The sequence below is a fragment of the Malaclemys terrapin genome, chromosome 23 (genome assembly GCF_027887155.1).
Source record: "Malaclemys terrapin pileata isolate rMalTer1 chromosome 23, rMalTer1.hap1, whole genome shotgun sequence".
NCBI lineage: Eukaryota > Metazoa > Chordata > Testudines > Emydidae > Malaclemys > Malaclemys terrapin.
The window spans coordinates 15,065,943-15,078,515 of NC_071527.1; the positions used below are offsets into that span (position 1 = coordinate 15,065,943).

Sequence of the window (12,573 nt, forward strand, 5' to 3'; positions counted from 1 at the left end):
CTCCGTGTGACTGTGGGGAGAGAGGGGCGGCCCTAACTTCCCTGCCCTGGGGGCTTGGTGCATGTTGGACAAGGCCCAGGCCCCGTGGGGAGGGCTGGGCTAGGTCACCCATCACTGGAAGGAGTCCTGGGGAAGGCTCTGGGGTCCCAAGGAGAGAAACCAAGGGGGCAGGGAGGGCAGAGACTGGCCATGAGCCAGGCTCTCCTCTCTGAATGGCTACCCCTAGAGCTCAGAGTCTCCCAGGGGGGCTATGCCTAGGACAGGGGCTGCCCTAGGTGCCACCACACCTTCCACTGCAGCATGAACACATCACTGCCCCCGTGCCCAGGATTCCCTGCCGCTGAGCCAGGCTCGCTTCCTTGGGCCGCTGTTTTGTCTCTCCATGGTTCTGATTTGGGCAGCTGAACTAGTGTCTTAGCTCCAGCTGCACCCCCCCCCCCCGGAGCAGCAACCGCTACCCAAGTAGGACTGAGAACGGCCCTGCCCCAGCACAGGAGCTGCAGTGAGCCTCTGCCCAAGCGTGTCCAGGATCGTTCTGCCTGTCCAGCCACGTCTCACTGCTCCCCCCACCTCAACAGAGGGGATCAGCTGGGCTCCAGGTGTGTGGGGTGCTCTTTGCATAGCCACTCCCCCTGTCACTGAATGGCAGGCACTGCACCCCACCTAAGGGCTGGTGCCATCTATTGCTCCCTGCCCCCAGCCATACAGCACAGCTGGGGAGGGGCAGCTCTGGTTTCTTTGTACACAGCAGCGACTCGTGCCCATTGCCCTAGCCACGCTGCACTTGGGCTGAAGCAGAACTAGCTCTGCCCTCTGCTGCTGGCAGACATCTCTCCAGCGGGTGTGGACAAGAGCAAGAAAACAGCCCCAGGGGCAGGTGCAGCACACCCTAGATTCTCCAGCAGCTGCCCCCAAAGGGCAGGGGTGTGACAAATCCTCCTCCCCCCCATAGCTGTGCCAACCTAACCCCCGTTGTGGACACAGCTAGTGTGACTATCACTTGGCGAGATGGGTGCTGTAAAACCCTTCCCCGGCTGTAGCGCGTGTCGCCGTTACAGGGCCGAAGCTATGCCATGGCCTCAGCGCAAAAGCTCCCCAGACGGACAGCAGCGAGCACGAGCAGGTTCCCTGCAAGGAGAAGGGGCAGCGAGTAGATTCCCAGCACTGGTGCCCAGGGCAGGAACGGAGCCAACCGCCCGTGGGAGCTGGAACTCTCAGCGCGTCTGGCGCTGTCTGAGCCCAGCGGAGCTCGGCCGTGCTGAGGGCCAGAACTCGGCAGCCATAGGGTGTCGCAACCGCACACGCTCCAACCCTGGGAGGGAGCTGAGCATCACCCCGCTCACAGACGGGGGAAAAGGTGGGGGTAGCCCAGGGACACCTGGCTCTAGTCACTAGACCCTATCCCCGTCCCAGAGCAGGACCACCACCCAGGAGCAGTGTTCCCTCTAATATTTTACATCCATGTGTGGAATGAATTTTGTTATGTGCACCACTATAGAGGTGATTGGTGCACATGACAAAATTCATGTGGGGGTGGGGCCAAGAGGTTCGGACTGTGGGAGGGGGCTCAGGGCTGGGGCAGAGAGTTGGGGTGTGCAGGCTCTGAGGTGGGGCCAGGGATGAGGGGTTTGGAGTGGGCTTAGGGCTGGGGCAGAGGACTGGGGTGCGGGCTCCGGCTGGGGGTGCAGGGTCTGGGGTGGGCTTAGGATTGGGGTGGAGCCAGGGATGAGAGGTTTGGAGTGGGGGAGTGGGCTCAGGGTTGAGGCAGAGGGTTGGGGTACGGGGGTGTGTGGCCTCTGGGATAGAGCCAGGGATGAAAGGCTTGGAGTGAGCTCAGGGCTGAGGTGTGCAGGCTCTGGGGTGGAGCCAGGGATGAGGGGTTTGGAGTGGGCTCAGGGCTGAGGTGTGCAGGCTCTGGGATAGAGCCGGGGATGAGGGGTTTGGGGTGCAGGCTGCCCCCAGGATGTGGTGGGCAGAGAGGACTCCACCCAGCTCTTTCTTGCCGCAGCAGCCCAGGGTGAGGCGCCTCTCCCCAACTGCAGCAGCTCCGGCAGGGCTGGGTTGGGCAGGGCCGAGGGAGGGGCACCTCCCCCGGCCGCAGCAAGTTCGGGGCAGGTCTGCGCTGGAGCCGGCGGGGAGGGGCACCTCTTCCCACAGCAGCCCTGAGCAGGGCTTAATAGGGAGCTGCACGGCCACGCAGCTTAATGGGAACTTAGCCCAGGAGTCCTGACTCCTGCTCTAACCACTAGGAAATGCCACCGCTCACTGATCCCCATAACTTCAGGTCCAAGTCTGAAGAAGCTCCGAAGTTGGTCACTCACCTGGCTCCCCCTCGTGCCCAGCACCTGCAGTGATGGGGCATTACAGCCTCCGTGCAGTACACGCTCATGCCCTGCCCACCCCACTCCAGTCACCAAGCGCGATCCAGACGCAGACGAGCCATTCTTTATTCCCTTACATATAATACAAGGAGGGGATTTCTCCAACCCCTCAGGTGGATGGGGACACAGGGCTTTGCTTTGCTCTAGCCGCCGCCTTCTGCTCCAGCTTCTTCTTCCTCACCAGCAAGCGCCGCTCCCGCTCAAACTCCTTCATACGCTTCACGTAGCTGGGGCGAGAGGAGACATCAGTCACGGGGGTCCACCTGCATCTCCAGCAGGAGAACCCCCCCTTCCCCCCCCCCCAGCATGCTGCACCCCACCACTCTGCATTAGGTACAGGCCGAGCTCAGAGCTGTTGGACTGTCCCACTTTCCTGGAGGGGGGGCTCACTGAAATTAGATTCACTGCTTTGAACCAATCCTTAGGCTATCTGGCCCCTCCCCCCTGCCCCACAGCTTCCCCCTCCAGATCCCTCCTCCACGCCACAATCCCCACGGTGACACAGCCGGGCCAGCCCCATAACCACGTTCCACCTAGTACCCCTCCCTTCACTCTGGGGTCTGCTCGGCCCAGGGCTTGACCCTCTGTGGGAAGGGCCCTACACGTGTTTCATCACCATCCTGCAGGGTTAGCCGCACCAGTGGGGCCCGGGGCTCAGCCACTGGCCCAGAACGCTGCTTTCTGAGATGCCTTCTGCAAAGTAAGGGGGGGGGGGGGGCGTTTATTTCTGTGCTAAGCGCCCGCCGTAGCTGGTTACTGGGGACCATCAGCACATTCTTAGGCTTAAATCCCCTATGTGGGAAGGGCAGGTGCCAATCACACCGAGCTCCAGCAGCACCTTTCATCAGTAGACCTCAAAGCACCGTGCAAAGGAGGCCAGTTGCCCCAGGTCACCCAGCACACCGGTAGCAGAGCTGGGAATAGAACCCTGGTCTCCTTTGTGCTCTCTCCCCTAGGCCATGCTGCCCCTCTCTACCCCTAGGGCTGCCACCCCCAGCTCTGTGGCCCTAGGAGCGGAGTAGCCTGTGAATGGTGCCAGGAGCTCCCCAGCACAGGCAGCCTCGTACTCAAGGTGCTGGCAGTAATCCCAGTCGTGCTTCTCGTCGTCGCAGGCCAGGAAGTTGGGGAAGCTGTCGCGCTTGCACTTCAACAGCTTGATCAGGTAGTGGGCGCAGTAGTCGCGCATCTCCAGGGGCAGGTTAGCGTCATTCATCTGCTGCTGCGTCGCTACCATCACTGTGGGGGACACAGAGGAGGGGCAGAGGTGAGGCTGGGTGCAGGACGTGGGCGTGGCACACCAGGAACTGAACCTGGGACCTCCAGAGATAAAAGCACTAGTGGCCCCTCTACCTCCTGGGCAAAGAGCCAGGCTCCGTCGCGGGGCCGTAACGACCGCAGCGAATGTGGATCGGGCACCGAGTGGGACTCTGAACACCCTATACATGAGCCCTTCTGATGAAGTTCCATGGAGAAACTGAGGCACGGGAAGCAACTTGTCCAAGGTCACAGAGGGAGAGCTAGGGATACAAGTCAGAAGTTTTTGGCTCCAAGCTCTCTCTCTCCATTTCAATTACATGTGTTATTATTTACACTTGTCTCAGGATCTATACCTCTACACAGGACAGGGGTTCGACTGCCCTCTACTATGTCATGATCTTGGGTTTACACAGTTCCTTTCAATGCAGAGCACTGACTGACCCTCATATAGACAGTTCAGACACTCACAGAATCATAGAAGATTAGGGTTGGAAGAGACCTCAGAAGGTCATCCCCTTGCTCAAAGCAGGACCAACCCCAACTAAATCATCCCAGCCAGGGCTTTGTCAAGCCGGGCCTTAAAAACCTCCAAGGATGGAGATTCCACCAGCTCCCTAGGTAACCCATTCCAGTGCTTCACCACCCTCCTAGTGAAATAGTGTTTCCTAATATCCAACCTAAACCTCCCCCACTGCAACTTGAGACCATTACTCCTTGTTCTGTCATCTGCCACCACTGAGAACAGTCTAGATCCATCCTCTTTGGAATCCCCTTTCAGGTAGTTGAAAGCAGCTATCAAATCCCCCCTCACTCTTCTCTTCTGCAGACTAAACAATCCCAGTTCCCTCAGCCTCTCCTCATAAGTCATGTGCCCCAGCCCCCTGACTCATCCAGTGTTGAAACATGGCCACCTCTGGGGTGGGACAAGGCAGCTGTTAAACACCCACACAGAACAAGGGGTGAAGGAGAATCAGCTGAATCTATAGGCTCAATGGCACCAGCCTCCACCACAGCATTTTGCAAGGAAAGAACCATGTGGGAGGCTCCTGCCCCAAACATAAGGCCCTAAATTGGTGACATCGGCTCCCTTCTCTTGTTCCCCATGTTCAGGGCCAGTGCAGGCCTGTCCCCCATAGGCTATTCCCAGCTTCAACGCATCAAGCAGTGGGCTCAGGGTGGGGCAAAGCAGGGTTTGGGGTGGAGGCTGTCAGCTCACAACCCCCCATGTAATAACCTCATGACCCCCTGAGGGATCAGGACCCTCAGTTTGAGAACCCCGGTCCTAGAAGCCCCAGCCTTGACCAGGCCCCCAACACACCAGGCGCTGCGCAGAAAGAGCAGAGACAGTCTCTGCCCCACAGAGCTTCCATTGATGTGAACTCCCCACCCCCGGGTCCCTGAACCAACCCACGGGGTCCCTGATTCACCCCCCTCGCCACTCCCCCCGGGGTCCCTGAACCTCCCACTCCCCCCAGCTCAACCCGCGCCCCTCCCCCCGGGGTCCCTGAACCCCCCCCCCGGCTCAACCCGCGCCCCTCCCCCCGGGGTCCCTGAACCCCCCCCCCGGCTCAACCCGCGCCCCTCCCCCTGGGGTCCCTGAACCCCCCCCCCGGCTCAACCCGCGCCCCTCCCCCCGGGGTCCCTGAACCCCCCCCCCGGCTCAACCCGCGCCCCTCCCCCCGGGGTCCCTGAACCCCCCCCGGCTCAACCCGCGCCCCTCCCCCCGGGGTCCCTGAACCCCCCCCCCGGCTCAACCCGCGCCCCTCCCCCCGGGGTCCCTGAACCCCCCCCCCGGCTCAACCCGCGCCCCTCCCCCCGGGGTCCCTGAACCCCCCCCCCGGCTCAACCCGCGCCCCTCCCCCCGGGGTCCCTGAACCCCCCCCCCGGCTCAACCCGCGCCCCTCCCCCCGGGGTCCCTGAACCCCCCCCCCGGCTCAACCCGCGCCCCTCCCCCCGGGGTCCCTGAACCCCCCCCCCGGCTCAACCCGCGCCCCTCCCCCTGGGGTCCCTGAACCCCCCCCCGGCTCAACCCGCGCCCCTCCCCCTGGGGTCCCTGAACCCCCCCCCGGCTCAACCCGCGCCCCTCCCCCTGGGGTCCCTGAACCCCCCCCCGGCTCAACCCGCGCCCCTCCCCCTGGGGTCCCTGAACCCCCCCCCGGCTCAACCCGCGCCCCTCCCCCCGGGGTCCCTGAACCCCCCCCCCGGCTCAACCCGCGCCCCTCCCCCCGGGGTCCCTGAACCCCCCCCCCGGCTCAACCCGCGCCCCTCCCCCTGGGGTCCCTGAACCCCCCCCCCGGCTCAACCCGCGCCCCTCCCCCCGGGGTCCCTGAACCCCCCCCGGCTCAACCCGCGCCCCTCCCCCCGGGGTCCCTGAACCCCCCCCCCGGCTCAACCCGCGCCCCTCCCCCTGGGGTCCCTGAACCCCCCCCCCGGCTCAACCCGCGCCCCTCCCCCCGGGGTCCCTGAACCCCCCCCCCGGCTCAACCCGCGCCCCTCCCCCCGGGGTCCCTGAACCCCCCCCCCGGCTCAACCCGCGCCCCTCCCCCCGGGGTCCCTGAACCCCCCCCCGGCTCAACCCGCGCCCCTCCCCCTGGGGTCCCTGAACCTCCCCCCGGCTCAACCCGCGCCCCTCCCCCTGGGGTCCCTGAACCCCCCCCTCGGCTCAACCCGCGCCCCTCCCCCCGGGGTCCCTGAACCCCCCCCGGCTCAACCCGCGCCCCTCCCCCCGGGGTCCCTGAACCCCCCCCCAGCTCAACCCGCGCCCCTCCCCCTGGGGTCCCTGAACCCCCCCCCGGCTCAACCCGCGCCCCTCCCCCTGGGGTCCCTGAACCCCCCCCCGGCGCTCCCCAGTCCCCTGGGGGAGGCAAAGCCCCGAAGCTCCCGGGCCTGGAGTCTCTGAGATTGAGGAGCCCGGCGGGGCGGGGGGGGTGGAAGGGGGGGGTTCTGAGCCCCCCGGGGGGCGGGGCCAGGGGCAAAGGGGCGGGGCCAGGGGCGAAGGGGCGGGGCCAGGGGCAAAGGGGCGGGGCCTGGCCCGGGCTCACCCCGCTCCTTGCGCTCCGGGAAGCCCAGGCGCGCGTCGAAGGTCGGCATGCGGAGCGGGTCCGGCTCCACCTCCGCGTCGATCAGGTAGCGCCGGACCAGGTGCGCCCCCATCCCCGCCTCGGTCACCTCGGGGCCGCGCCGCCTCGGAAGCACTTCCCCCTCCCCCCCCGGAACCGGATGTGAAGGGCTGGCTCCGCCCCCCAGGACCATAGAGCTCCCGGGGCAGTTCCTAGATAGGCCAGAAACCAGCAATCCTCCTGCCTATGTCATCGTGGGGGCGGGGCCTCTGTTCGCCCCGCCTCTTTCCTGGGCTCTCTGCTCCTGCCTCTCCCTCCCTGCGCCTGCGTCCCCCGGAGGGTGTGTTCCCGCGCTCCAGGAACAGGAGCACATCAGCCAATCACCACCCTTCTGCTGGGGGAAATTTGCATGTAACAATCCTATTGGCTGCCCCAGCTCCTGGGGTAAGACATGGGCCTCCTGGTGGGTGAGGCCCAAGGGGGCCTGGTCTGCAGCCCCACCCCAGGCCTTGCTGGGACCCCTCGTTGTCTGTGTCTGTACAGCGCCTAGCACTACTGCAGTGCACCTAATAAATAAGGTACAGCGCCTAGCACAACAGGGCCATACTGTAATACACCTAATAAATGTCAGCTAGCCCCCGATTGACTGGGTACATGTCGCTCCAGGACGGGATGCAGAGACAACGTTTCTTGACACCTGACACTCCCGTCTGCGCCAACAAAGACCCAGGGTCTGAATTACTTGCCCCAAAGCTGCAGGTTTATTTGAAAGCAGCTCACAGAAGTGTTCCTGTCTTTAACACTCTAGCCTTGGCTACACTTGCGAGTTGCAGCGCTGTAACTCACTCCCCGTCCACACGGGCAGGGCATTTGCAGCGCTGTATCTCCGTAGTTGCAGCGCTGCATGTACTCCACCTCTCCGAGAGGAATAGCAAGTGCAGCGCTGCGGCGCCAGTGTGGCCGCCCAATGTGCTGTGAATGGCCTCCAGAATTATTCGGCAGTATCCCACAATGCCTGTTCTAGCCATTCTGGTCATCAGTTCAAACTCTACTGCCCTGGCCTCAGGTAACCAACCATGTGACCGACCCTTTACATTCCCCAGGAATTTAAAAAATCCCCTTCCTGTTTGCTCAGCCAGGCGTGGCGTGGAGTGCTATCAGTGAATCTTTCCAGGTGACCATGCCGCCACGCGCCAAGCGAGCCCCAGCATGGAGCAGTGGCGAGTTGCTGGACCTCATCAGTGTTTGGGGGGAGGAAGTTGTCCAGTCCCAGCTGCGCTCCAGCCATAGGAATTACGATACCTTTGGGAAGGTATCAAAGGGGCCATGACCGGGACGCCCTGCAGTGCAGGATTAAAGTCAAGGAACTGCGGAGTGCCTACCGCAAAGTCCGCGACGCAAACGGCCGCTTGGGTGCTCCCCCCGCGACCTGCCGATTCTACAAAGAGCTGGATGCGATACTTGGGGTTAACCCCACCTCCACTCCGAGCACCACCATGGACACTTCAGAGCCGGTGGAGGGGGGGAGGAGGAAGAGAAGGAGGAAAACAGGAGTGATGGCGGTGGGCCGGATAGAGACACCCCGGAATCCCTGGAGCCATGCAGCCAGGAGCTCTTCTCGAGCCAGGAGGAAGGTAGCCAGTCGCAGCGGCCGGTACTTGGTGGAGGACAAACAGAAGAACAGGTTCCTGGTAAGCGTTTTTTTTTTTCGGGAAGGAATTTTTTCGGTGCGGGCTCTTTGGGAGAGGAGGGTTAGGCATGCATGCCTAGATGCGGAATAGTGCGTTGATGTGGTTTATCACATCGCAGTAATCGGCCTCGGTAATCTCCTCGAATGTCTCATCCAGAATGTGTGCGTTTGCGCAGGTTTATCGGGAGAGCCACCATGGTCCTTGTCCCAGCCAGGCTAACGTGTCCGCGCCACTGTGCCGCGAGGGGGGACCATTGCTGCACACAGGCAAGCTGCATATGGGCCAGGACGGAAGCCGCATTGCAGTAGAAGACCCTCCCTTGCTTCCCAGGTCACCCTCAGCAGCGAGATATCGTCCAGAACGAACTCCTGTGGAAAATGTTGGGACAGTGTTCAGTGTAGGTGCCCCCTGAAGCTGTTGGCTCTCCCCAAGGCACAGAAACCCAGAGGACAGTGCAGCCCTGAAAACAATCAGTCCCCCTTACTCACCATTTTGAGGCTCCCGTGGGATATGTGTGCTCTGTTTCAGACGGGAAAATTATGCTATTGTGTAGACCCTGTGTGTTTTCTACTCCTTAAGTGCAGGGGGAATCATTACTGTGTCTGGTATAAACAATGCTGCCTCTGTTAAATGTTGCATTTTGCCTATACAGCTGCATCAACCTTGAGACCTCAGCCGTCCCTCTTATCGCCTGCTCAGAGACTGCAAAGACTCAGGAAGAGACCGCGAAAAAGCAAAGAAGACATGCTGCAAGAAGTGATGCGGCAATCTATTAAAGAGAATGAGAAAGCACAGGACTGGATGGAGAGAGAAAGCAGGATCCGCCAGGAAAACGCAGTGCACCGGCGGCAAAGCACCGCGCACCCGCAGCAAAGCACTGATAGGCTCATCAGCATCCTGGAGCGCCAAGCAGACACTAGAGCATAGATGCAGGAAAGCAAAGACCACATAGCAAGAGACTATAAAAGGCTGATGCCTCATCGCCATCTTGTCTTCAATCCTGCTTCTAACCTCTGGAGGGACTTTGCTACAAACTGAAGCTCTGAACAAAGGACTGAATGACCCATCCCAGCTGGGGATGTTCCAAAGACTTGATTTGAACCTAGTTTATTCCATCACTGCTACAAGCCTGAACCAAGAACTTTGCCATTACTGTATGTAATTGATTCCATTTAACCAATTCTAGCTCTCATCTCTATCTTGTTCCTTTTATGAATAAACCTTTAGCTTTTAGATTCTAAAGGATTGGCAACAGCGTGATTTGTGGGTAAGATCTGATTTGTATATTGACCTGGGTCTGGGGCTTGGTCCTTTGGGATTGGGAGAACCTTTTTTCTTTTACTGGGGTGTTGGTTCTCATAACCATTCACTCCCATAACGAGTGGCACTGGTGGTGATACTGGGAAATTGGAGTGTCTAAGGGAATTTCTTGGGTGACTTGTGGTTAGCCAGTGAGGTGAGACCAAAGTTCTCTCTGTCTGGCTGGTTTGGTTTGCCTTAGAGGTGGAAAAAACCCAGCCCTGGGCTGTAACTGCCCTGTTTGAGCAATTTGTCCTGAATTGGCACTCTCAGTTGGGTCCCACCAGAACCAGCATCATTACAGAGGACCAAAAAAGTGCCACCGTGGCTGAACATAAAAAAAAAGAACAATTAGAGGCAAAAAGGTAACCTTTAAAAAGTGGAAGTTAAATCCTAGTGAGGACAATAGAAAGGAGCATAAACTCTACATAACATAAGATGGCAATATTGGGTCAGACCAAATCTCCCTCGCATTCTCTGCAGTGAAGACCGACGCAAAGAATTCATTTAGTTTCTCCGCAATGGCCTTATCATCCTTGAGTGCTCCTTTAGCATCTCAATCAGCCAGGGGCTCCACTGGTGGGTTAGCAGCTTCCTGCTTCTGATGTACTTTTAAAAAAAATTGGTGTTATTTTTTGGCCAGCTGTTCTTCAAATTCTTTTTTGGACTTCCTAATTATATTTTTACACTTCCCTTGCCAGAACGAACAGAATGTTGCGAATCATTAAGAAAGGGATGGATAATAAGACAGAAAATATCATATTGCCTCTATATAAATCCGTGGTATGCCTACATCTTGAATACGGCATGCAGATGTGGTCACCCCATCTCAAAAAAGATATATTGGAATTGGAAAAGGTACAGAAAAGGGCAACAAAAATGATTAGGGGTATAGAATGACTTCCGTATGATGAAAGATTAATAAGACTGGGACTTTTCAGCTTGGAAAAGTGGCAACTAAGAAAGGATATGATAGAGGTCTATAAAATCATGAGTGGTATAGAGAAAGTAAATAAGGAAGTGTTATTTACACCTTCTCATAATACAAGAACTAGGGGCCACCAAATGAAATTAATAGATAGCAGGTTTAAAACAAACACAAGAAAGTATTTTTTCACGCAACGCACTGTCAACCTCTGGAACTCCTTGCCAGAGGGTGTTGTGAAGGCCAATACTATAACGGGGTTCAAAAGGGAGCTAGATAGATTCATGGAGGATAGGTCCATCAATGGCTATTAGCCAGGATGGGCAGGAATGGTGTCCCTAGCCTCTGTTTGTCAGAAGCTGGGACTGGGTGACAGGGCATGGATCACTTGATGATAACCTGTCCATTCCCTTTGGGGCACCTGCCATTGGCCACTGTCAGAAGACAGGATACTGGGCTTGATGGACCTTTGGTCTGACCCAGTCTGGCCGTTCTTATGTACTTGAAGCAGGATGTTTGGTTTGAAGCGGGTCAGAGATTCCCCTGGGGATAACAAGCCTGGTACAGATCAATTTCTTTGTTAAATTGATGAACTCATATGAGCTTCCAGCGTCCAGCGAGCATAACTGGACACTGCAAGAGGGAGGTTCCTAGGGTTGTATCTGGGACTGGAGATGTTGGCTAGTGCCATGCGGCTAGCCAAAAGTGCTCATTCATGTAGCTGGGAGCAACTTACAGGCCAGAGACTGTGCGTGAACAGCCTGGGAATGGGGGTTCTCACAGCAGAGCGGGGTAAGGCTGGCTCCCAGAGTTAAGGATTGGAGTGACCTAGCAGATCACCGGTCCAGATAACACCAGGGAAATGTCACAACCTAATAACTAGTGTACAGCACCTAGCACAATGGGGCCCTGGGCACTACTGTAACACATCTAATAAATAACATACGGGTTCTAGCACTGTGGGGTTTTGGGCTGGGCACTGTTTGTGGGAAAAATGCCTCTTCGTGCATTGAAACGCAGCCATCTCGGATCCATTACTGTGGCTACCACACAGCGCCCTCTAGTGCCACGCTTCAGCATTGGCATCTGGGTTCACAAGACAAAACCTCACCCCCATTAGGTCATCTGTGTTGCCCCCCCCCCAGCACCCCGCCTGTCCCTGGGAGATTGTAGATCTTTAGACCCAGCCTTGTGGGATCTGATGAGCTCTCAGTCCAAGATGGGGGTGGCTACAGGCCTTTTACCAGTTTGCATCCCCTCCCCCCTGCCGCACCCCAATCCTGCTGAGAATATCCCAATGCCCACACCTCAGGCCTGGTTTCCAATGAGCTGCACTTGTTTTGCAAAACAGGCGTTTACGCAAACCAGGGTCTCCCCTCCACTGGAGCATGGTGGCTGCAGCTGGTGTGGTTTCTATTCTGGTCCTTGTGGGTGTGTTTGGCACCTGCCAGGGGCTCTCAGAGAGAGGAACCTTTAAAACTCAAAGCCGGTGAGGATGTGGTAATATTTGAAGCTTTGTAATATAGTTTGGGAGAAAGAATTTTACCCAGAGGACTGGAAGAAAGGTGTGATCTGTAAATTACCAAAGAAAGGCAACTACTTGGTGTGTTTCAGAGTAGCAGCCGTGTTAGTCTGTACCCACAAAACGAACGAGGAGTACTTGTGGCACCTTAGAGACTAACACATTTATTTGAGCATAAGCTTTTGTGGGCTACAGCCCACTTCATCAGATGCATGCAGTGGAAAATACAGTAGGAAGATATATATATATATATTTGTGTATATATATAATCTTTGTGTGTGTGTGTGTATATATATATAGACATATATATATATATACACACACACACACAAAGAGAACATGAAACAACGGGTGTTACCATACACATTATAAGGAGAGTGATCAGTTAAGGTGAGCTATTATCAGCAGGAGAGAAAAAAAAACTGTTTGTAGTGGTAAT

At 57.9% G+C, this 12,573-nt stretch overlaps 1 protein-coding gene across 1 annotated transcript; it reads right to left on the minus strand.

Moving 5' to 3' along the window:
• Positions 1-2,431: 2,431 nt before the first annotated feature.
• NDUFB7 (NADH:ubiquinone oxidoreductase subunit B7) lies at positions 2,432-6,847 on the minus strand. Its single transcript, XM_054012514.1, has 3 exons — positions 6,680-6,847; positions 3,449-3,617; positions 2,432-2,608 (listed from the first exon to the last, which is right to left on the minus strand). Exons 1-3 carry the CDS (start codon positions 6,789-6,791, stop codon positions 2,491-2,493), a joined length of 399 nt encoding a protein of 132 aa, XP_053868489.1. The 5' UTR covers positions 6,792-6,847; the 3' UTR covers positions 2,432-2,490.
• Positions 6,848-12,573: the final 5,726 nt, after the last annotated feature.